Below are 23,763 nucleotides of genomic sequence, written 5' to 3'. Positions count from 1 at the left end.
TGAAAAATAAAAACATAATTCAATCAGGTAAAGCTTTAAGCATAAAATGTTCATGGGTGTTGGTTTAATGACTTTACAAACATTTGACATATTAATTAAATATCATTCAGTGTCCAATGTGCAGCAGCTTTTCTACATACCCTCTTCACAGTGATGACGTGTTTTTATGGTCATCAATATCGTAAATCTTTGTATTTATTTATTTTTTTAAATGTATGTACATTTATAACACTAATACTTTGTATTATATTATTTTTGAATCAAATTACAAAAAACAAGTTACCGCTGCTGTGAGAGTGTTTCTAATACAGTGTCTATGGGAGTGATGGTGAAAATTAACATATTTCTCTCTTTCCACTTCCGTTACCAAACTCACTCTTGTTTTTTTCCTCTTTTTGAAAGTTGTTAAATCACTATTGTGGAGTTTTTCTTTTGCTATTTGAGCAAATGGGGACACAAAAAAATATATACCGGTATTTAATTTATTCTTTCATTCACCGCTATAAAAGTTAACCCTATGACGACTTCCGCTCTGAGAAACCCAGAAATGTGAAAAGGGTCTATGCTCTTTTCACATAATGAAATGTTCTCTGATCCCACTTGTTACATTTATTAATTAGGGTATGACATTAAACAGTTTACTTCTACTCAGGCCAGCCAAACACCAGCTCCACTGACAGATGAAGAGGAGATGGAGGAAGAATATTAACATCCAACAGGAAAAAGAATAAAGTATTTGTAGGAAATAAAGATGACCATAAAAATTGTAAATAAATGTATTTAACAGCTGTGGTGGTGGTTAGGGCATATATCTTGTACTACCATCTGGCAGCATCCTTCCATTCTATACATAATCCGTTTTAAGAAAGTGTGATGATGGGAATATGAGTGTCATCAATGCATCCAACCACTGGAAATCCTAAAGGAAATTCTAATTATCAGGTTACTTCTAGAGGTTAATCAAGTGAACGTCAGGATCCTGTATAAAAGGACATGCCATTTTTGTCAGTTTGACAGTCCTCATGATGAAAATGAATGAATGAATGTACCTCCACTGCAAAGAATGCTTTTTGATTTGTTTTAAGTAAACTTCGCTTACTTTAGATTTAGATTACATTTATAATTTGTTGATTTTTGTACTTGAAATACGATCAAAATACTCAGTAAAAAAAGCATTTGTGCAATTTGAATGAATGAATAAACTATTTAAACACAGCTGGCGCTTTAAAAAAGGGGAGGAGACTGAAAGAAACTCTGGGTTTACCAAAGAAAACCTGCTCCTGACCAGGTTAGGTTCACAGAGTCAGTTACCCTGGTAACTGACTCTGAGTATAAGTTACCTCTCTTTTAGAAACGGGCTTGATTTACCCTGCTTTCTCGGGTTTGACATACCTCCCATTCTGAAACAGAAAACCCAGAGTTTCCCTTATTTCAGGGTTAACATACTCAGAGTTTTCACTTAACCTCCTTTCTGAAACGGGCCCCTGATCCGGAACTACCTTTAAAAAACAACAACAACAACAACAACAACAAAAAACAATACAAGTCTAGTTGTAGAAAAGTTCTATTTTCATTCTCTTCAATCTGATATGTATGATTATTTAACACCGTTTTTCACCCTGTGATTATAGGGTCTTTTATTTCCACGTTCATAGCTAAGACTTGAGTTGTCCAAGTAGGACCCCATAGGGCAAAATAAATCCAGAGCAGTTTTTCATTGTAAGTCTAAATGACCTCATGACTCATGTCTCATGACTCAAGTCATTGTGTTTAATAATTTTAAAGGTGGATATCAAGAGCTTTGGTGTAGGCCTAATTATGTTTAATTGCTGCTTCCAGAAAACTAGACAGCATGTCGTTGTGGATACTACGCCTTTCCCTTTCTGTGTGGGCTTACGCAGTCACAGGGGTGTCCAATCTTGTTCCTGGAGGGCTATTGTCATGCAAAATTTAGCTCTAACCTCAATTAATCACCCAAACCAACTAATCAAGGTCTTACTGGAAACTTTCAGGCAGTTTGGACACCCCTGGCGTAACCCAACAACAGTACAATTACACCTCCTCGTGGTTAGTAATGGTAATTGCATTTATGATATGAAGTCATGAGGTGGTAAAGAATTTGTGTTTACCAGACAGTAAAATGAAACACTTTTTTGTTGTTGGTTTTTAATTAATTTATTCGAGATTGTACATGTTTTATATATATAAAAAAGATCATTCTGAATCATTATTCTTATAGATGTTAGACTATAACTTGAGTGCACATTACCCTATCACATTTTTGTTTTATTCACATGTGTATAGTTTCATTATCTCAGCAGGATTTGTATAAGGACCATGCTTCATGTCTAGTTTTATGCGAATATAAGCATAATTGCACTGTTGGCTCTAACATCAACTGACTCTATTTTGCTGTTTATACTGCATTGAGCTATGACATCAAAAGCAGCAGATGGGGGAAATAGCTATACATTCATTTTCATGCTTTTAAGGAGAATCAGTCACTGGTTAAATATATACTATAATGTACTGAAATAATTTTGATGATGTTGCTCGCAAAAAAAATATTGGCAACAGACTAAATATAGGCCACAGATCATTTTGAATGGCTGTCGATGGGGGGGGGGGGAATGCTTTTTGCTCCCAGAACGGTGTACTATCCTGAGTAGCCAAATCTTCACTCACCCCTTTGTTTATAACATTTTGGAATATCACAGAAACATCAAAGGCAGTGATATCTGTCAGGGTATCTTATGCTTGGTAGTCCAAAATAAAATATCTAACAGCAGCATTAAAGGGGTGGTTGCATGCGATTTCACTTTTTTAACTTTAGTTAGTGTGTAATGTTGCTGCTTGAGCATAAACAGTATCTGCAAAGTTACAGCGCTGAAAGTTCAATGCAAATGGAGATATTGTCTTTTAAAGTTATGGCAGTTTATTGCCCACAAAAACGGCCGGTTTGGACTACAACAAGCTTCTTCCCGGGTTGGTGACATTATAAACCCTCGCTATTAACATAAACACTGCCCCCGCGAACACGCAACAAAGTGGGTGAGGCCACGTCGCAGTCATTACGAAAGAGAGAGAGCTGTTGCAGAACTACAAACTACATTTGGCCATCTAAACAATCTATGACCATTGCGTTTTTCGGAGGGATGGGCTTCACAGAAGCAGGAAGCAAACGAGCCGTTCAAAGGACAGTGGAGACAGCGGTGTGGAATAAAGGTAAAATATAAGAAAAATATGGCGTTTTAAAAAAAAAGAAGTATTAAGACATGTTATACTGCGCCCCATAAACACAAACCAAGCCTAGAAAAAAAACACAGAACCACCCCTTTAAAGTGAGAAAGCCATGGGATCTAACCATTTTTAAAAAGATTTGGTTTCATTTTCCATTTGCCTCCACTAACCCGCTGTAACGTTAAGACGGTATAGACATAAATGCTTTTGCTGAATATTGTGTCATTTAAAATGATTATTTTTTTGTGAAAAATTCTCTAACCTTTGAAAAAAAACTTAAAATATCCAGGTCCAGCCTAGTGTTATATATAAAAAAAGAAATATTAATATTATGAGATATGAACATGTATGAATATTTAAACCTAAAATTCAGATTTTGGGTAGGAACACCTTAAGAGGCTCATTTTCATGCACTTTATCCAGGAAGCCCAGGTTAAAATAAGGGTAGAGGGTCTCAGTGAAGGTGTCCTTGAAGGTGTAGAGGTGCGTCATGCTCTCAGCATTGTAGAAGGACACCAGGCCTCTTTTGTAGTCCAGATACACACCGATTCTTGCCAGTGGCTCCTCCGAGGCCAGTAATGTTGGTGGAGACGTCCCGGCCATGTATTGAACTCCATACGACAGTGAGAGCGTCCAGAAGCCGTTGGCAGGCATGGTATTGATGACGCCTTTTCTCGTGACGGATTCACGAGCGACTCCTACGGTCCACACGGTGCTGCTGTACACCTCCACCTCCCAGTAGTGGCGGCCTTTAGTGAACCCTTGACTGCCCATGAGAGACAGGGCGGCGTTGAAGCGCTGTGGGTTGTCCTGCACTGAGCTGTTGAAGGTCTGGTAGCGCACACAGGTGAGCGAAGATGTAAGACTGAGCCATGGGTTGGCCGTTATGGAGTTAAATGTGATGGCTGAGGGAACTAGAACAATGTAGGAGAGAAATGTTAGTCCATGATATAGTGATTGGTTAAATGTAATCCAATAAGTCTTAACTCCATTTACTGATTCTGTATTGTAGTTGTTGGGGAAAAATTTAATCACAGAAGATTTTATTTTCCAAGACCTGTTTTCTCTATTGTGTTTTAAATGAGTCACATCAAAGAGGCCCCACCTGTAGAAGCCATACATTGTCCCTTTTATCTTTGTCCCTTTTATCTTTATGGCTCTTGGAATCTGAGTTCCTGGCTAGCATCTATGCGTTTGAATAGTTATGTTGATTAAGAGTAGGTGATACTCTGTCCGGGCAGGGTTTTCCCAAGACCTGTATATATGATTAACTTGCTTTGTTACAGATGAAGGACCATTGTGTTTCTTGCTTTGAATTCAAATGAGGTCCAAGACAGAAGGGGGACCGTTTGTGTATTGTCTCACCTCTTGCTCAAGGCGAAACCTTCAGTGGGTTTCGCCAGATGTATGGAAAATTACTGAGGGGGTTGTTAAAACATTGGGGGTATAAAAGTTTGTGCTTTCTTTTGTTTTAGCAGTTCACACTTGGTACAGGCTGCATGACTGTGTTGACTGTGGGCTCTTTCTTGCAAGAAAAATAAATCTTTATAAAGTGAATCTTTTTCCTAAGGTTTGTCTCTTATTAGTGATGTCAAAGAATTCAATTTTGCCGTAATAATTTTGGTGTCAGAAGCGGGACTCCTTGGACGGACCTTCTGGACCTGGAAAGCACCGGTGACTTGCAATCCTGATTCACGTCAGCCCTACCCCGTTAGATTGAGGGACGAGGGACCGACACGCTACAGGTCCAGGAGGACGACCACTGGAGTCGAGATAAAACGAACCCTAGACGGCAAGGGGCGATTCTGGTAAGAGACAAACTTGAAAGAATTCAAGGGGAGTTTTAAATAGAGATTTGGTTAAATTGAAATTTGAATTGGTAGGGATAAACCATAGGGGGAGTCTGAATCTGTGGCAAATGCAGCGTGAATTGAAGTTCTAAAAAAAAAAAAAAAAAAAAAAAAAAAGGGAGACTGAAATCACGTGGGCGAGGACCGAGTTGTGTGCGGTCCGGGGACTGAGTTGTGTGCAGTCCGGGGTGGGCGAGGACCGAGTTGTGTGCGGTCCGGGGACTGAGTTGTGTGCAGTCCGGGGACTGAGTTGTGTGCAGTCCGGGGACTGAGTTGTGTGCAGTCCCGAAAAGGGCACTATTGAGAGTGTCCGCCCGGCTGATCTTGGGTGAAGAGATCAGATCTGTACGGAGACGTCCAACAGATTAATAGCGCGCGCGCGAAAAGCCACAGAATCAGACTGCCAATATGGGGAAATCCCAAAGCAAGCTAGCTGAATATGAGACACCGGTATTTTGTCAAATGAGAAAATTATATGGCCAAAGATGCATGCTAGATATAGAAAAGTTGATCAAATATCATGATTTCCCAAAAGAGGGAACACTTAGTAGTACAAGGTTAAAAATGGTAAAATTGTCAATTGAAGAAGGGAGTGACATAACAAAGGGTTGTTCTAAGAAACATGTATGTGGGAAATGTGAGAAAACAATTAATTGTTGGGTGGAAGAGGCAGATAAGAGGGAGAGAAGAATGTTGAAAAAAGAAAACAAAAATGAAGAAAAGGCGAATGCGCCTCCACAGAATGAGATTAATATTACTAACACATCTTATGCTTGTGCTTTTCCACATGAAACACCGCCGAGATACACAATTTATCCCAATGCGGAGCTCCAAGGCCTGAAAGTGGACCCCGATCTCGACTGCTCTCCATTTCCACCAAGCCAACCAATTCTACCAGCCAGACCAACTCCAGCTCCCCAGCAGAGAGAAGAGGGAGCGCGCACTGCTGAACAGTCAGCAGAAGGAGGAGCATGCGCAGCTGAGCCAACAGCAGAGGGGGCGCGCGCAGCTGAAAGCTTCCGGAGCAAAGAAACACCGCCAAACGGAAGGAGAAAGAGACTAGCGATCCGGAAGACGAAGCTAAGAAAGAAAGGTACGCGATCATATGTTTTACAGTCCAACACACATGAACAGACCAGAGCGCCGGAGTCAGACGGAGACTCCGATCTAAATTCTGATACCATCTCAGAAAGTGACGAGGAAGAGGAAGAATTAGAGGTCCAGCGTCCGGAGAAAAGAAAGAACTGGGACAGAACTGCCAAGAAAAAGAGGGTGAGCATCACAGCACCTATGGTGGAAGTTCTGGGCATGAATTCTGTAGAATTAGTATATCGTCCTTGGAACATGACTGACATGAAAGAGGCGATGGCCCACCTGCCGAATCCCGACGATGCAGGGGACCGTTTCGCCACCGAACTGATGACATTCTGCCAAGAGTTCAGCCCGACGCTAAATGAACTGAAAAGACTCATGATGGCAAAGCTGGGAGGAATGAACTGGCACAAGATCAGCGCAGAATTACCAGCAGTTGATCACAGACGAATGAACGTTAACTGGCAACATGCTTCGAACGACGGATATCGAGCAGCTGTAACGGGACTGACTGAGACTGTGAGAAGAGCATTTCCAGCGCGCATTGATATGTCCAGAGTGAGCCACTGCCGTCAAGAACCAGGTGAGAGTGTTCAAACTTTCTATGAGCGACTCTATGGTGTGTTTTGCAAGCACAGCGGGCTGAAGGAACCGGCAGATCGTGGCGACAGACCAACTACGTGGGAAAGTTATTTGGCGAACAGCATTTTGAATGGACTGAGACCTGAGATTTCCCAAGCAGTGAAACACAGCTATATCGAATGGACTGAAGGGCGAGTGAGTACCATCATGAAACATGCCTTGCACGCGGAAGAGGAGCTGAGAGCAAGGAAAGAAAAGCCAAGAATGAAAGAATTGCAGCTTGCAGCCGTGCAAAGACCAAACTCCGCGGAAGGCGGGCGCGCAAAAGGACGATTCGGCTGGAACAAAGGGGGACAGAATTCAAACAAAAAAGACTATCTGTGTTATCTGTGCGAAGCTGATGATCACACCGTTCGTGAGTGCACGAAATGCAGGAAGTGTAAAAAAGACGGACATTGGGCGCACAGTTGCCCTGAACAAAAAAGGGCTGATTGAGAAAATGGATGCGGAGAGCAGGAGGAGATCGGGTGGACCACGGCCAAGGATGCAAAGACCGCCGCAAAGGGAAGTAAACATTTACTAATATCACGCACACACACGCACCTACACAAAAACACATACACTGATAATGCTCTCTGCAATGAAAAAGAAGCTTGTACCTCTTTGTGCGTTTCTGAAACAAACAGAGAAGATTTTGACAAATGTTTGATTATGTATAGTAGTAAGGGATTTTTAAACATGCCTGAGTATCCCCTATTAATTGAAGGGACATTGATTTCATTTTTGGTAGATTCAGGTGCAACACGATCTGTACTGCGACCATGTGACTTGCAATGTGAACCAGCGTTAACAAACAAAACGCATGGTTCTTTGTCTGTATCAGGACATTATATAACAGAACGGTTCACTGTGCCATTAAAGTGTGAGACTGAGGGGGGGCACGTGCTGAAGCATGCATTTTTAACTTCAAAGACGTGCCCAGTGCCCCTTCTGGGCCGAGATTTAATGTGCAAATTAAATTTGGTACTAGTTGCAGATCCCTCTGGCATTGTAGTAAAAGAGGGTGAGCAAATGTATTTGAAAACAGAACCAAAATGGGTTTACAAATGGCACATAATCGAAACTGGGTGGGCAAAAACAGTCTGTGAATTGGGGGAACAGAGAACGCTGTCATTGGACAGAGATTTTATGATGCCTGACAATTTGCATTGCACGTCACATGTCGCAACAGAAAAAGATCAATTCTATGAGAGAGAATGGTTTGAGAAAGAAAAAGACACTTTAAAACTTGATCAAATGTTTTGGACTAAGAAAATGTGTGCGATTTCAGTTTGCTTATCAGAAAAACAGCTTTCTCTCTATTTGATAGCAGGAGAGTGTGTCCCTCACATACCAATTTCTAAAGAAAACAAACAGACTTGGGGTGAAGTGGGAGTGTTTGTGAAAAGTTGTGTTGAAACCACTGACTGGAGAGTGTTTGATCAAACTGTGCAGTATAGTGAAAAACTGGGTGCATTTAAATCTGAATGCCAACATGAGATTGAAGCAGAGCGGGTTGTGACCGCTGTTGACAAACATGAAAATGACTGCATGACAGATATTTGTGCTTTGGACATACACCCTGCGTTGGCAGAAGTGCCCGCTGGGTTGTGGGCAAAGCACAAATATGATGTAGGACTGATAAAAGGGTGCGAACCGGTGATGATAATTCCAAAATCAGATTACAGACCATGTCAACCACAGTATCCGTTGAAAACGGAGGCAATTCTGGGCATAGAACCAGTTTTTGAATCATTGTTAAAGGAAGGCGTAATTGTGCCATGTGACACCTCACCGGTGCGTACTCCTATTTTTCCTGTGAAAAAGATAAGGGACAAGGGTCAGCCCACTGAATGGCGTTTTGTACAGGATTTGCAGGCTGTGAATTCAGCTGTCAGAGCGAGAGCTGCTACAGTTCCAAATCCCTACACAATCTTGTCACAAATTCCACAGAGCGCCACATTCTTTTCAGTGGTGGATCTGGCAAATGCATTTTTTAGTGTACCAGTACACAAGGACAGTGCGTATTGGTTTGCATTCAATTTTAAAGGGAAAGGGTACACATTTACAAGATTGTGTCAGGGATATTGCGAATCACCAACAATTTACAATGAAGCGCTCAGACGAAGCCTTGAAAATTTGACTCTGACACCTGGATCAGCCTTGCTTCAATATGTTGACGATATTTTGATTTGTGCCAAAGACGAAACCACATGTGTAAAAGACACTGTGACCTTGCTGCAGCATTTGGCGCAGGAAGGTCACAAGGTCAGTAAAAGTAAGCTGCAATTTGTGCAGAAACAAGTCACTTTTTTGGGTCATGTAATATCTGCAAACACTAAATCACTGTCTGGAAAAAGGGTACAGGCAATAACTGAGGTACCAAAACCAACCACAAAGAAACAAATGTTGTCATTTTTGGGAATGTGTTCTTACTGCAGAACATTCATTCCCAATTATGCGATTCTTGAACAACCCCTGAGAGCCCTGACAACAGGGAAGGGGTTGAAGTCATGTGATAAAATTAACTGGACGGGGGAGGCTGAAAAGGCTTTTACAAACATGAAAGCACAGCTCGCCACAGCACCGACTTTAGGATTGCCTGTACCAACTAAACCGTTTGTCCAAATGATAGATGAAAAAAATGGGTTCATGTCTTCTGTTCTTTTGCAGCATCATGGAGACAGATTGCGACCAGTGGGTTATTTTTCTGGCAAATTAGATCCAGTAGCAGCAGGCCTGCCGCACTGTCTGAGGGCCGTGGCTGCTGCTGAACAGGCTGTGATGGCCTCTAGAGAATTTGTGGGTTATTCTGACGTGACATTAATGGTTCCGCATGCTGTTTCCATGATTCTGCAGGAACAGAGGACATCACATTTGTCAACAGCACGATGGCTGAGGTATCACACAATTTTGCTAGATATGCCAAATATCACAGTCAAGCGTTGTACAGTTTTGAATCCTGCCACTCTCCTTCCAACAAAGGAGGATGGAGAGGAAAATCATTGCTGTTTGACTGCAATCGAACAAATATGTACCCCGCGTCCTGACCTTTCGGACACACTGCTCGAGAACAGTGAGCATGTCCTGTTTGTGGATGGCTCTGCGTCCAGAGATCCACAAACAGGCCTGAACAAAGTTGGTTACGCGGTGACCACTGAGTTTGAAACGTTGACTTCTGGCACATTGCCATCAAATTTTTCAGCTCAAGCGGCGGAGCTCGTTGCCCTGGCAGAAGCATGTAAGCTTATGGAGGGTAAAAGTGTAACGATTTACACAGATTCACGATACGCGTTCGGGGTTGCGCATGATTTTGGGGCTTTATGGAAACATAGAAATTTTTTGAAATCTGATGGCCGGCCAATCCTAAATGCTTCTCTTGTGTCTAATCTTCTAGACGCAATTCTCTTGCCAAAACAACTTGCCATTTGCAAATGCGCAGCGCACACTAACAACAAAGATTTCATTTCAACAGGAAACGCAAGAGCAGATGCAGCTGCGAAGGCCGCGGCAGCACAGCAGTCAAAGAAACCAGAATGTATTTTATTGTCTGAAACTAACACAAATGCTTTGACTTCTTTACAGAGTATGCAGGCATTTGCCACAGCAGCGGAGAAGAACCTGTGGAAACGTTGTGGCTGCAAACTTGAGAATGATGTGTGGATGAGTGTGGATGGCAAGCCTTGTTTACCCCGGCATTTTTTCTTGCATTATGCAAAATGTCTCCATGGGTTAGATCATGGAGCCAAACAGGGGATGATAGCACAAATGAAAGATATGTGGTTCACAAAAGGGTTCACAGTAGTTGCTGAGAATTTTTGCAAAAGATGCGTCATTTGCAACACGCACAATGTGGCAAGGGGAGTAAAAATGCCCCTAGCATCTCACCCAGCAGCAGGAGGTCCATTTGAATATCTCATGATGGATTTTATTGAATTGAGTCCGTGTGAGGGAAAGAAATACTGCTTGGTTATGGTTGACATGTGGTCAAAATGGATTGAGGTTTTTCCCACGACCAAACAAGACGCAGCAGCGGTGGCCAAAGCCCTGCTGACTGAAATAATTCCCAGATGGGGAATTCCAAGAAAGATAAGTTCAGACAACGGAACACATTTTGTGAACGAGGCAATAAAACAAGTGGGTCAGTTTTTGGGGATAGACATGAGAACACATTGCAGCTACCACGCCGCTTCAGGCGGTGCGGTGGAACGCGAAAATGGTACGATCAAAAACAAATTGGCAAAATGTTGTGAAGAAACTGGACTCACATGGGTAAAAGCCTTGCCTATTGTATTAATGTACATGAGAATGAGAAAAAGGACCAGAGTAAATCTGAGCCCATTTGAAATTGTTTTTGGACGACCACCATTCATGGGAATGGAAGGGGGTAGACAACAGCTGCCATCCACAGATTTGTGTGAGCACAATATGTTGAATTACTGCAAAGAAATGTCTTCTCTGTTGTCACATGTCTGTGTGCAGGTGAAAGCTGCTCAGGGGAAACCGGCTGAAACTCCCTTGCACAACATCAAGCCAGGAGATTACGTGGTGATAAGAGACCTGAGGAGGAAGAGCTGGAAGGCGAAAAGGTGGCTAGGACCTTTTGTCGTGCTTCTGACGACACACACTGCCGTCAAGGTAGCAGAGAGAGCGACGTGGGTGCATGCGAGCCATTGCAGAAAGGTCCCACCAGTGATCGGGGAGGAGGAGCCGAGAGGAAAAGAGCAGGAGGCACACGTCCGTGCGGGCAGAGATCAAAAATAAACATCATTTACCGTTATCGTCTCAGGAGCAGAGACGCTGGCACAACGTGGTGCTGAGCCAAACAGTTTTTCAAAGAAGGCACATCAAAGACTAACCTTCCTCACACGTTCTGGACAGACAACTGTGCGATCCATTTAGCCAACTGTAAAGAATGGAGCAAGTGAGACCGTGGCACCGGTTTCGAGTGCCCGGAACGCGCAGCGTGAAGATAACCACATGCATACTGACTGTATTCAGCTTGGTGATGAGTAAACCGGCACCACAACCAGTGAAACCACCTGTTACACCAGCCCTTAAACCTGACATTCCCAGCTGGGATGAAACCGCATGGATAGGAAATGAAGAAGTAGGAAAAGGGGGAGCAAAACCAGAAGTGGACAAGGCGATCACAAAATGCCAAGGGAACAAAGCCTGCACTCTGGCACTGCTGCAGAAACAGGAACTTGAGATAAACACCAGCTGCTGGCTATGTCTGCAAATGTCTTACACATGGAAGGCAGTACCATTGACTGTTGCAACAATAAACGAAACTGACTGTCTGATCCCACAGCAGATGACGGAGGTGCTCAGAGCTGCAGCAGACATCGAGCAAGGGAAGATTCCAACAAAACATCCAACGTCTGCCTGCAAGAAAACGCAACGGTACAACCACACAGACATGTTAATTCCACCATTAAGGGTGACGCATGATCGAGGAGATGTGTGCGTGTGCTCACAGAGACTGAAGCTGAACGCGAAAGCAGGGTGGTCTGACTGCAGAGTCAGAATTGACATCAAAAATTTGACCACAGGGAACTGCACAGCGGTGATAGGAGGTATCACAACAAACTTTACCTGTCCGTTTAGCAAACCAAGTGACACTTCACCTGCGGCAGTTTGGGTTTGTGGTGACCGAGCATATCATTTCATGCCACAGAAAGAATGGACAGGTTGCTGTTACCCAGCTTTAATGAATGTGGGGACATCTGTGTACTTTCCAGGTAATGAACAGGGAGAAAAGACCAGACAGAAAAGAGATATTGGTTCTGAAATAGGGACCTTGCCAGACCGTTACAATGGTTATGTCTTGTCAAATCCATGGACAACACCTGGGGCAAATGTGGGCTGGTCTATTTTCCTGGGGGTGGGAACAGCAGTAACGATAAACAAAATTAATGGGTTAGCATGGAGTGTGTTAGCTTTAGCCAATAGCACTGAACATGCTTTGACAATGGTAAATGAGGAAATGAAACAAATCAGAGATGGAGTTATTCAGAACAGACTGATGTTAGACATGTTAACAGCAGAAAAAGGGGGCGTTTGCAAAATGTTGGGACTGTCATGTTGTTTTCACATCCCAGATTACAGTGACAACATCACAAATATTATAAACCATATGAGAGCAGCTGTAAGGGAACCTGAGAAAGCTGATGATTCATGGTTTGGGTGGATAACAAATCTGAGAGGTTGGGGATACTGGCTATGTTACACTGTATTGCCGATTTTTGCAATAGTGGTAATAGTATTGCTGTGTTTACCATGTATTTTTCAGTGCATTTCCAGAATAGTACAGAGAACAGTGAAGGCCAGCATGTCTCACCAAATGGGTAAACTGACTGTTTATGACGACTACAATGAGTGGATGAATGAATTTGATGAGATGATTAGCGAAGAGATGCCTAAAACAAATTAGGGATTTTATTCTATTTTATTTCTTTTAAAATGCTTTTTCTTCATTTACAAATTTAAGAGAGTGATCATTTATACGAAAATCCGAAATGAAGAGTGTAAATGTGATGAGTGACTTAAATTTGCCTGTTATTTTTTTTTTTTTTTTTTTTTTTTCTCATTTGTTTTCTAATTTTTTTTTATCATTACTTTATTATCATTATTGTTTATTACTACTTTTCATATATATTTTTGTTCTCCTTTAATGTTTTATTGTTATTGTTTTATTATTACTACTTCTATTTTTATTATATACACATTTTAAATTTTTCTTTTTTGCAAGTTATCAAAGAATGATAAAAGGGGGAAATTGTTGGGGAAAAATTTAATCACAGAAGATTTTATTTTCCAAGACCTGTTTTCTCTATTGTGTTTTAAATGAGTCACATCAAAGAGGCCCCACCTGTAGAAGCCATACATTGTCCCTTTTATCTTTGTCCCTTTTATCTTTATGGCTCTTGGAATCTGAGTTCCTGGCTAGCATCTATGCGTTTGAATAGTTATGTTGATTAAGAGTAGGTGATACTCTGTCCGGGCAGGGTTTTCCCAAGACCTGTATATATGATTAACTTGCTTTGTTACAGATGAAGGACCATTGTGTTTCTTGCTTTGAATTCAAATGAGGTCCAAGACAGAAGGGGGACCGTTTGTGTATTGTCTCACCTCTTGCTCAAGGCGAAACCTTCAGTGGGTTTCGCCAGATGTATGGAAAATTACTGAGGGGGTTGTTAAAACATTGGGGGTATAAAAGTTTGTGCTTTCTTTTGTTTTAGCAGTTCACACTTGGTACAGGCTGCATGACTGTGTTGACTGTGGGCTCTTTCTTGCAAGAAAAATAAATCTTTATAAAGTGAATCTTTTTCCTAAGGTTTGTCTCTTATTAGTGATGTCAAAGAATTCAATTTTGCCGTAATATAGTATACTGAAATCATTGGTACCCCCTTAACTTAAGCCTTCGTACGTCAATACTGGTGTTCCACAGGGCTCAGTTTTGGGTCCTCTTTTATTTTTTTTTATTTTTCTTTTACCCCTTGGTAATATTTTTAGGAAATTTGACATTCAATTCCACTGCTATGCTGTTGGCACCCAACTTTACCCATCCTCCAAACCTACCTCTACTTTTCCTCCATCTATCCTCTCAGATTGTTTAGCTGAGATTAAAGAGTGGTTTACATCAAATGTTTTTAAAGGGTTAGTTCACCCAAAAATGAAAATTAGCCCATGATTTACTCACCCTCAAGTCATCCTAGGTGTATATGAGATTCTTCTTTCAGACAAATACAATCTGAGTTACTAATGGCATTGTAATAAGAGTGCATCTATCCATCATATAACTGCTCCACACGGCTCCGTGGGGGGGGGGGGGTTAATAAAGGTCTTCTGAAGCGAAGTGACGTGTTTGTGTAATAAGAATATCCATATTTAAAACTTTATAGACTAAAAGAACTAGCTTCCGGCGGTCAGCGGTGCGCAAGTCGACTTACGGCAAAAGAGTAACCGTTGACCCTTGAACCCTTGACGCATGGTTATTGACGAACGCAGAATTAAAAGTCATGAATTAAAAGTCTACAACGAGAATTTCTAAAGAGAAAAGACGGAGGATTTCGATGTAAGAGAAGAGGGGCTTGAGTTTGTTGCCCAGCCCTATCCGCGAGAGGCGTCAAAGCGTGCGATGCTACTATACATCGCGTCAGGGGTCACTCTTTTAGGGGGGGACTCTTTTACCGCTGACCGCCGAAAGCTAGTTATTTTAGTCTATACATTTTTAAATATGGATATTTTTCTTACACAAACGCGCCACTTCGCTTCAGAAGGCCTTTACTAACCCCCCCGGAGCCACGTGGAGCATTTATATGATGGATAGATGCAGTTTTATAAACGACCCTTCAAGTCAATGCCATTATAATGCTTGGATTTTTAATATAACTCTGATAGTATTGATCTGAAAGAAGAATGTCATATACACCTAGGATAACTTGAGGGTGAGTAAATCAGGGGATAATTTTCATTTTTGGGTGAACTTTCCCTTTAAGCTTAACAGCAGTAAAACTGAAATTCTTCTTGTGGGTTCAAAAATCTGGCCAAATCTAAATGTTCCTCTGTGAATATTGATCATTTTCCAGTGTCTGTTTCTAAACAGGTTAAAAGTTTTGGGTGTCATCTTTGACAGTACTTTATCATTCGAAGCACATATAAACCGTGTCATGTGCTCTGCATATTTTCATATTCGTAATATCAACTTTATTCGGCTCTCCTAGTAAAGAGCATTGCGATTCTTGTTCATGCTTTAGTCATTTCCTGTATTGATTACTGTAACACTGTTTTTTTAATGACCTGACTTTAAAGCTTTTCTACAAACTCCAGCTAGTACATAATTATTTGGAGCACTCCTCTAACTCAACACATGACTCCCATATTACAACACTTCCATTGGCTCCCGGTTAAATATCATATTGATTTTAAAATCCTTCTTCTTACTTACAAGGCACTCAATAATCTTGCCCCTTCATACTTATCTAAACTTCTTCATAACTACACTGCTACTCGTATTTTAAGATCATCTTCTGCACTCACACTTCCTCGAACTTGCACAACATCCGTCCTTCGGATGAAACGCTAAACCGAGGTCCTAACTCTCTGTGGTCATTAAAAATCCCAGGATGTCCTTTGATAAAGAGTAAGGGTGTAACCCCGGCATCCTGGCCATATTTGCCCATTGGCCCCTGTCCATCATGGCCTCCTATTCATCCTCATATATATATATTTATATACGATTGGCTTCATCACTCTGCCTCCTCTCCACCAATAAGCTGGTGTGTGGTGGGCGTTCTGGTGCAATATGGCTGCCGTCGCATCATCCAGGTGGATGCTGCACATTGGTGGTGATTGAGGAGATGTAAAATGTATATATGTAAAAGCGCTTTGAGTGCCTAGAAAAGCGCTATATAAATGTAACAAATTATTATTATTTTTATTCGATGGGGTCCCGAGCCTTTAGCCATGATGCAGCACCTTACTGTTGATTGTTTTATTGTGGTCCTTGAGTGTCATGTTAGGCATAATAATAATAATAATAATAATAATAATAATAATAATAATACACATAACTATGTGAAAATGCATATTTAATTTTTTATTTAGGATCATTTTCAAACCTGGATAGATGCTTCCCTTCAGTGACTTCCACACTCTGTACTGCAGGGGCCCGGCGAAGCGGCCCTCACACAGGCTGGGCGGTGTCAGTGCCTGCCTCTCGAACTTCGGTGGCTGTCTGCTTGAAACAACAAAAGCCCAGACGCTAAAACAATTCAAGCACTTCCTCTTGAAAATATTATTGAACACATGAAATGTAACAGATCCATAGAGGCCACTCACCTTTGAAGCAGGCCCTTTATATTCTGCAAAAAGACAGGAAAAGGGAGATTGATGAAATTGGCTCAGTTCGAGAGGCAGGGGCAGATGTTTTCCACATGAGATCAGTGTTTAATTCTAAGCTACACCGCCTTTCTTCAGCCGAGACTCTGGAAAATCCCCTTGTGCTGCACTAATGGCAGTATCTTCCTATTGCAAGGGTGAGATCATTAGATTGTTTCCTGTGTTGACCCGACCCAAGTGACATCCCACAGAGGTTTTGTTAACAGTTAACCATTGAAATGATCATTTAGGATATGATAAATAATATGTTATAGAGATGCACCGATGTATCGGGCGATACAAGCTATTATTTTCACTGTCGGCCATCAACCGATTGTTTAAAAACAGCCGATGATTAGGGCAGATGATATCCTGTCAATCAAAAAGGTGTGGAAAAACGTGTCCGACTTCAACTCTGATAACACACGTACATCCCAGGGACATCTATTTGATGTGCGTGTTTGCATCTGGAAGACATATTTTTTAGAGTGTCTGCTCATCTGCAATACATCTATAGGACGTTTCCTGTCAGATGTCAAATAGACATTTAAACAATGTCTTTAAGATGTTTATGTTTTAGAATGTATGTAAAACTGACATCTTAATGTATGTATGTAAAACAAGTTATATCTTGAAAAACAAGCATGTATATCAAAAGGTATGTTGAAAGATACAGTATAATTGACCGAAATCTGTATTACGACTCATGTAATCACCCAATCAGTTTCAACCGCGGAAAGACGTCAATAAAACCGCTTGTAAACAATAGGTCACTTAAATTGTATTTAGTCTACCTCAGGAAAAACATCCAATGTTCACAGTTTGTTAGTTAGCAATAAAGAAACACTAGAGAGCATCTCTTTCTTACTGTTAATTATATATGTAGCCTATGCTTGAATAAATTTGTCATGAAGACAAGTGCTTATGAAAAATACTTTATATGTGCAATTGAGTTGTATTTTTATTTGGGTGTAATTAGCCTATTATATCTTGTAAACATAACAATGTTGTTAATTGCAACCAATATTAATGTGTACCAAATCAGAGGGTTATCTGTATAGTTTGCAACATTATTTGGGAGAGGTTTCTTTTTTCATAAGAAAAATCAAACTATCAGTATCGGCATCAGCTGAGAAATGTTTTATTGGTGCATCTCTAATATTTTATTTGCTAATATTTAGTATTATATGTAAAAATAATAATGTAAATGTTATTTAAATAGGTAAAAAATAAAATGTAAATGTTTAAAATTATATATTTTTTTATAAAATAATGTATATTATATATTATTAATATAATATTTGGTTTAACATAAAAAAATATTTTTATGCAAAATATTTATACTTATTTAAAAACTATATATATATATATATATATATATATATATATATATATATATATATATATATATATATATATATATATATATATATATGCATGTATTTATTATCATTATATTATATGTATAATTATTAAATATAGTTATAATTGTAATAATATAATTAAATTATATAATATATATAATTAAATAAATGATTAAATCATTAATTATTATGTGTAAGTAAGTATATATACTTACAGACAGATTTTTTTATTCGTTTTAACAAAAAATAACTATAATATGTATTTTTATGTAAAAGAATATATTTATATAAAACTATTAAAAATGGATCTCAAGAATCAGTTTATATTTTATAATGCAATTAACATTCTGTCTATTAAAGGTTCGTTCACACAGCTAATCTCTGACAGCATGCAGTGATTCTGCATTGATGCATTGATTCCACTGCAGTTTCCAACCGTATCTGGCGGCAGATCACAAGCTTTACTGTCTGCACACCACTTTCCAACAGTCTGACACTCCTATTTCGATTCTAATCATCACCACCTCCCATTGGAAATAAAAGTCTTTGGTGCTGCAAATATCTGTAAGTGTGAACGCGTGGCTGACTGTGCACTCACCCTGAGTAGCGTGTAAGGATCCTGTTCGCTGAGTTTGTCCTCGATATCATTCATAGCTCTGCGCAGACGTGATATCTCCACACTGAGCAGGGCCTTGTGCTCGTCCAGCCTTATCAGCTCCCGCCGTTCCTCTGTCTTCAGCTTGACCTGCAGGAGTTTCTCTTCCTGGTACAGGAACTGATGGAGCTCGCTGAACTGTGCTTCGATTCTCTGCTTCAGATCTGCTGTGTGCTCCTGGGTTCAAAAGCAGTACTATTTGAGGTAATGTTTTCCCTCAGAGGTGGAATGCCGTATTTGGCATTTGCAACTAAAGCTTGCAAAAAACCGAATATTATTGAAAATTGTATTTTGAAATTGACTGGATAGTGAAAGCACAATGGAGCCAGAATAGTTTTTCTTCCATTTTGCCCCAAAGTTTTTGGTAGGTCATAAAGGGATAGTTCACCCAAAACCTGAATTTCTTTCATATTATTTTGAAGAATGTCAGTAACCAAACAGTTGATACATGGGCGTCGGAAGCGAAAATAATGTGGGTGAGTCCCCGCGAAATCTTTACTGGAGTAGATGCAATTTACATTAAGTTCAAATAGTCTGCATCGTTTACTTAACGTCTGGTTGGCAGATAAAATTACAAAAGTCACCAAATCATTTACAGTGACAATAGTGTAGGGGTAAGACGCATGGTAGAAGGTTTTGACGCTAATCGACCCGAGGTTCGAATCTGCCTTTTGCCGAACTCGCTCTACTCCCTTTTCCTATCACATCAGATCAAAAAGGCATTTATTTTCAATAAAAATTAAGAAAATGTCGATTCTCAGTCGGAAAAGGGTGGCTTGTCCGCTTCAGGTTGGTGGAGAGTTCTTGCCTCAAGTGGAGGAGTTCAAGTATCTTGGGGTCTTGTTCACGAGTGAGGGAAGGATGGAACGGGAGATTGACAGATGGATCGGTGCAGCGTCTGCAGTAATGCGGTCGATGTACCGGTCTGTCGTGGTGAAGAAGGAGCTGAGCTGTAAGGCGAAGCTCTCGATTTGCCGGTCGATCTACGTTCCTACTCTCACCTATGGTCATGAGCTGTGGGTCATGACCGAAAGGACAAGATCCCGGATACAGGCGGCCGAAATGAGCTTTCTCCGTAGGGTGGCTGCGCGCTCCCTTAGAGATAGGGTGAGAATCTCGGTCACTCGGGAGGAACTCGGAGTAGAGCCGTTGCTCTTCCACATCAAGAGGAGCCAGCGGAGGTGGCTCGGGCATCTATATCGGATGCCTCCTGGACGCCTTCCCAGGGAGGTGTTCCAGGCACGTCCCACCGGGAGGAGGCCCCGGGGAAGACCTAGGACACGCTGGAGGGATTATGTCTCCCGGCTGGCCTGGGAACGCCTCGGGGTTCCCCCGGAAGAGCTGGAGGAAGTGGCTAGGGAGAGGGAAGTCTGGGCGTCTCTGCTTAGACTGTTGCCCCCGCAATCCGGCCCCGGATAAGCGGAAGATAATGAATGAATGAATGAATGAATGAATGAATGAATGAATGAATGAATGAAGAAAACATTAAAAAAGTGGAAATAAAGTGTCTAACGTGTGTTTAATTGGTTAGGGGTGGGTGAACAGAATTATAGACGGTAAAAGTGAGTGGGTCCAATATCATTGGTCTTAAAAAGTGGGTGGGTCTTGTCCCACCCACATACAATGGTTCCGACGCCCATGAGTTATACATATGCAAGTCGTGGCTACCGTAAACTATTTGGTTCACCCTCGTTCCAAAACTGCGCTCTTAAAAAAACAGGTTCCAAAAGGGGGTTTTCGGAGTGATGCCATTGAAGAACCATTTTTGCTTATTTAAAAATCTTTCATTGAGCAGTTCTTAAAGAATTTTTTTTTCCATAGTATGAAGAACATTGTATCCGAAGAACTATTTTCCACTATAAAGAACCTTTTGTGCAATGGAAAGGTTCCATGGATATTAAAGGTTCTTCGTGGAACCATCAATGCCAATAAAGAACTATTTTTAAGAGTGTGTGCATGTCTTGCTTCTGCACAAAACAAAAGAAGAGTGTTCTTGGTCCATAAAATGAAAGTCAGTGGGGTACAATGTTGTTTTGTTGGCAAATATGGACAAAAACAGTTGAAATACTGTATCTTCAAAAGTTTTGGAATGACATGAAGGTGAGTAAATGATGGCAGACTTAAACTGAGAACTATCAATTTAAGAAATTTTGAATTCATGTTTATTTGAACCTACTATTTACTTATTACTAACTGGAAAGCAACAAGAATTTAGATCAGGTCCAGGTTTACTATGGTTAACTAAAACTAGAATCATAATTTTTTTTTTTTAAATGTGTTAACTAAAATTAAATAAAATACAAAAAACTTAAACTTAGTCAGAAATTTTAATTTCCATTAAACTTAATATACTAAAATAACCTAAGACCGAAAAAATATAAAATTGACAAAAACAAAACAAAATTACAAAAACATTAACTAAAATTAAAATGGAAAACTATAACGAATTCAAAATATTAATGAAAACTAAAGGCTACTAGTATCTCATAACAAATAACACTGAATCATGTTAGGTTTAGGAATCATTACCAATGCTTTCTAGTGAGAGAATGTGCAGGAGTTAGTTTCTTCTTACCTTGAGTTTCTTCACCTCCTCTTCAGTCTCTCTCTCACACTCCAGAGCAGTGTTGAGCTCTTTTTGAAGGGCAGTGGCAGAAGTGGTTAGAGAAGCCTGTTCAACACACAAACAATGAATTTTTTTCCTCTGAGCTGAGAAGTTATAAAATAAAAGACAAATTGTCTTTGATTCTTACCCGATAGCTCTTCTGAGCGTCTTGCACGCACACCAGCGTATGAGCCCGGTGGTCCTGAGAGATCCCGCACACCAGACACACCAGCTCCTGGTCTTCCTCACAATACAGTTTCAGCTCTTCTCTGTGTCGGCTGCAAAGTGGCGTCGGAGGAACAGTGTCTGCTGACAACCCGCTCAGCCGACCCCCACTTTCCTCGATCCCCTGGCAGTAGCTCTCCACGATGTTGGCCACAATGCGGTTGGGTCTGTAGCTCTGGCCAGGGAAGACTTCCCTGCATTGAGGACAGGAACCAGACCCGGACTTGGCTTTGCCGCGAGGGCCGCTCCAGTAACTCGAAATACAGGCCTCGCAGAAAGTGTGGTCGCAGGGCAAGGAAACCGGGTGCTTGAACAGGTCCAGGCAGATGGAGCAGGTGAGATCCCTGCTCAGGCGCTGTGCAGAGCTCTTGGACACTCGAGGTCTGATAGCAGCCCTCAGCTTTTGCTTGTCCATTTTGTCCTGTGTGGGAAGATTGTTGGACATCTAGTATTTAGTGACGTTCTTCTCCTGCTCTCTCAGTACTCTGGCCCTGTCTTTCCTGTTGACTGAAAAAGGATAGGGGGAGCTGAGGGGGCGGCTCTTGTCTCAGGCTTGATCCTGCCGAAAGTTGGCTGGAGTTGCACTTCCCCTCTGCTTTCCCTCAACATGACGTCAGACCTACAGCCAGGAAACCAAGAGCCTATAGAGCCCATGGGCTGTTTATTTTTTGAGAAAGCCTCTTCTAGATTGGTCCTGTGAAATCTAGTATCAGAAAGTTTATTGCACACATACAGTATTCTGGTATTTATCCAAAACCTTTTAATCCCCTCCATGTGACTGCATATGTCAGCACTAAAAACTTTGTGAGTAAAACCAGATGTGCCCTACTTTCCCCCCACTCTTTCTTTTTAAAACGTCATGCATGAAGGATATAGGCATGTTCAAAACAGCTCATTTTCAGATGCATCACTAAATTTATCAAAGTTTTGTCTCAAATTCCACCCAATTACTTTTCAATAGTTTTTATATATATATATATATATATATATATATATATATATATATATATATATATATATATATATATATATATATATATATATATATATATATATATATATATATATATATATATATATATATATATATATATATATATATAAAGCTAATTGTCTGCAGCATTATTATATCTATCACATTTTTGTCTCCCAACTTCCATTTACTTTTTGAATAATTATTCAAGCTAAATATATAAGCTCATTTTCTGATATATCATTATATTTATCAAAGTTGTCTAACAACTTCCACCCAATTACTGTCACCATTATATAACTGTCCTCGTTTTCATTTGTCACGTGTTTCTTTGTTCAGATTCCCGCCACTCATCTGTTCCCACTCATTAGTTTGTATGTGTCAGCTGTGTAACCCATCATCCTCGTTTGTGTTCACTACTTAGGCCACATCCACACGAAGCCAGAGTTTTCCCTATTTGATCCCCCCCTCCCCCCTCGTCTCCAGAAATATCTGCGTACACACGACACCACTGATACTATCTCAAAAATTTTGTATGTGGCGCTTTAATTCTGCCACAGAGATACACTATAAATGGAGAAGAAGACTTGGAGCACTCGCGAAATGTGGGGTGATGACATCACCGTTTCACAGAATATATGGATTCGCTGTACACATGAAAACGCAAGGGTGTCGTTTTCAGATGAGGGACCCAGTTTAAAAAAATAGCAGTTTCAGGCTTCTAAAAATGCCAGATCTGTGTAGCAGAAACGGCGAAATGATACAAAATTTGTACGTATACAGCTAAACATGTCTCTGTGTGGACGGGGCCTTAAGTTGTTCCTTCTCCTGCACTCTTTGTCCGGTCACCGTTATGTTAAAGGGGGGGGGGGGGGGGGGGGATGCTGTTTCATGCATACTGAGCTTTTTACACTGTTTAAAGACTTGGATTTCCATGTAAAACATGGACAAAGTTTCAAAAATTAAGTTGGACGTTTGATGGAGTATTTCTGTGCCGAAAATACTCCTTCCGGTTTCTCACAAGCTTCGGAAAGTTTTTTTCAAGTATGGGTCTGTGTGACGTCAAATGGGGCGGAATTTCCTTATACGGGTCCTAAGGGCACTTCTCCCGGAAGGCGAGAGAGCGAAAGCCCATCAAAGCGCTTTGCTCGGCTGCGCTGCAGTCACAGGACTTCACGACATCAACAATGTCACCAAAGATGTGTGTTTTTGGTTGTCAGGGCAAGACGACCCTGCACAGCTTCAAAAAGAAC

General features: G+C 40.8%; 1 protein-coding gene across 2 annotated transcripts; it reads right to left on the bottom strand.

Moving 5' to 3' along the window:
- Window positions 1-397: 397 nt before the first annotated feature.
- trim69 (tripartite motif containing 69) lies at window positions 398-22,146 on the bottom strand. 2 transcript variants are annotated; one of them, XM_079804817.1, is made up of 6 exons: window positions 21,461-22,146; window positions 21,283-21,378; window positions 18,651-18,884; window positions 16,650-16,672; window positions 16,430-16,545; window positions 398-4,154 (listed from the first exon to the last, which is right to left on the bottom strand). In XM_079804817.1, exons 1-6 carry the CDS (start codon window positions 21,980-21,982, stop codon window positions 3,610-3,612), a joined length of 1,536 nt encoding a protein of 511 aa, XP_079660943.1. In that variant the 5' UTR covers window positions 21,983-22,146; the 3' UTR covers window positions 398-3,609. The 2 variants fall into 2 exon arrangements, with proteins under 2 accessions (XP_079660943.1, XP_079660942.1); XM_079804816.1 differs by having other exon boundaries at window positions 602-4,154; window positions 16,430-16,548; window positions 21,461-22,138.
- Window positions 22,147-23,763: the final 1,617 nt, after the last annotated feature.

This window comes from Gobio gobio (genome assembly GCF_949357685.1).
Source record: "Gobio gobio genome assembly, chromosome: 22".
NCBI lineage: Eukaryota > Metazoa > Chordata > Actinopteri > Cypriniformes > Gobionidae > Gobio > Gobio gobio.
Note: the sequence above shows the minus strand (reverse complement) of the source record. Positions and strands in the feature narration are given on the sequence as shown.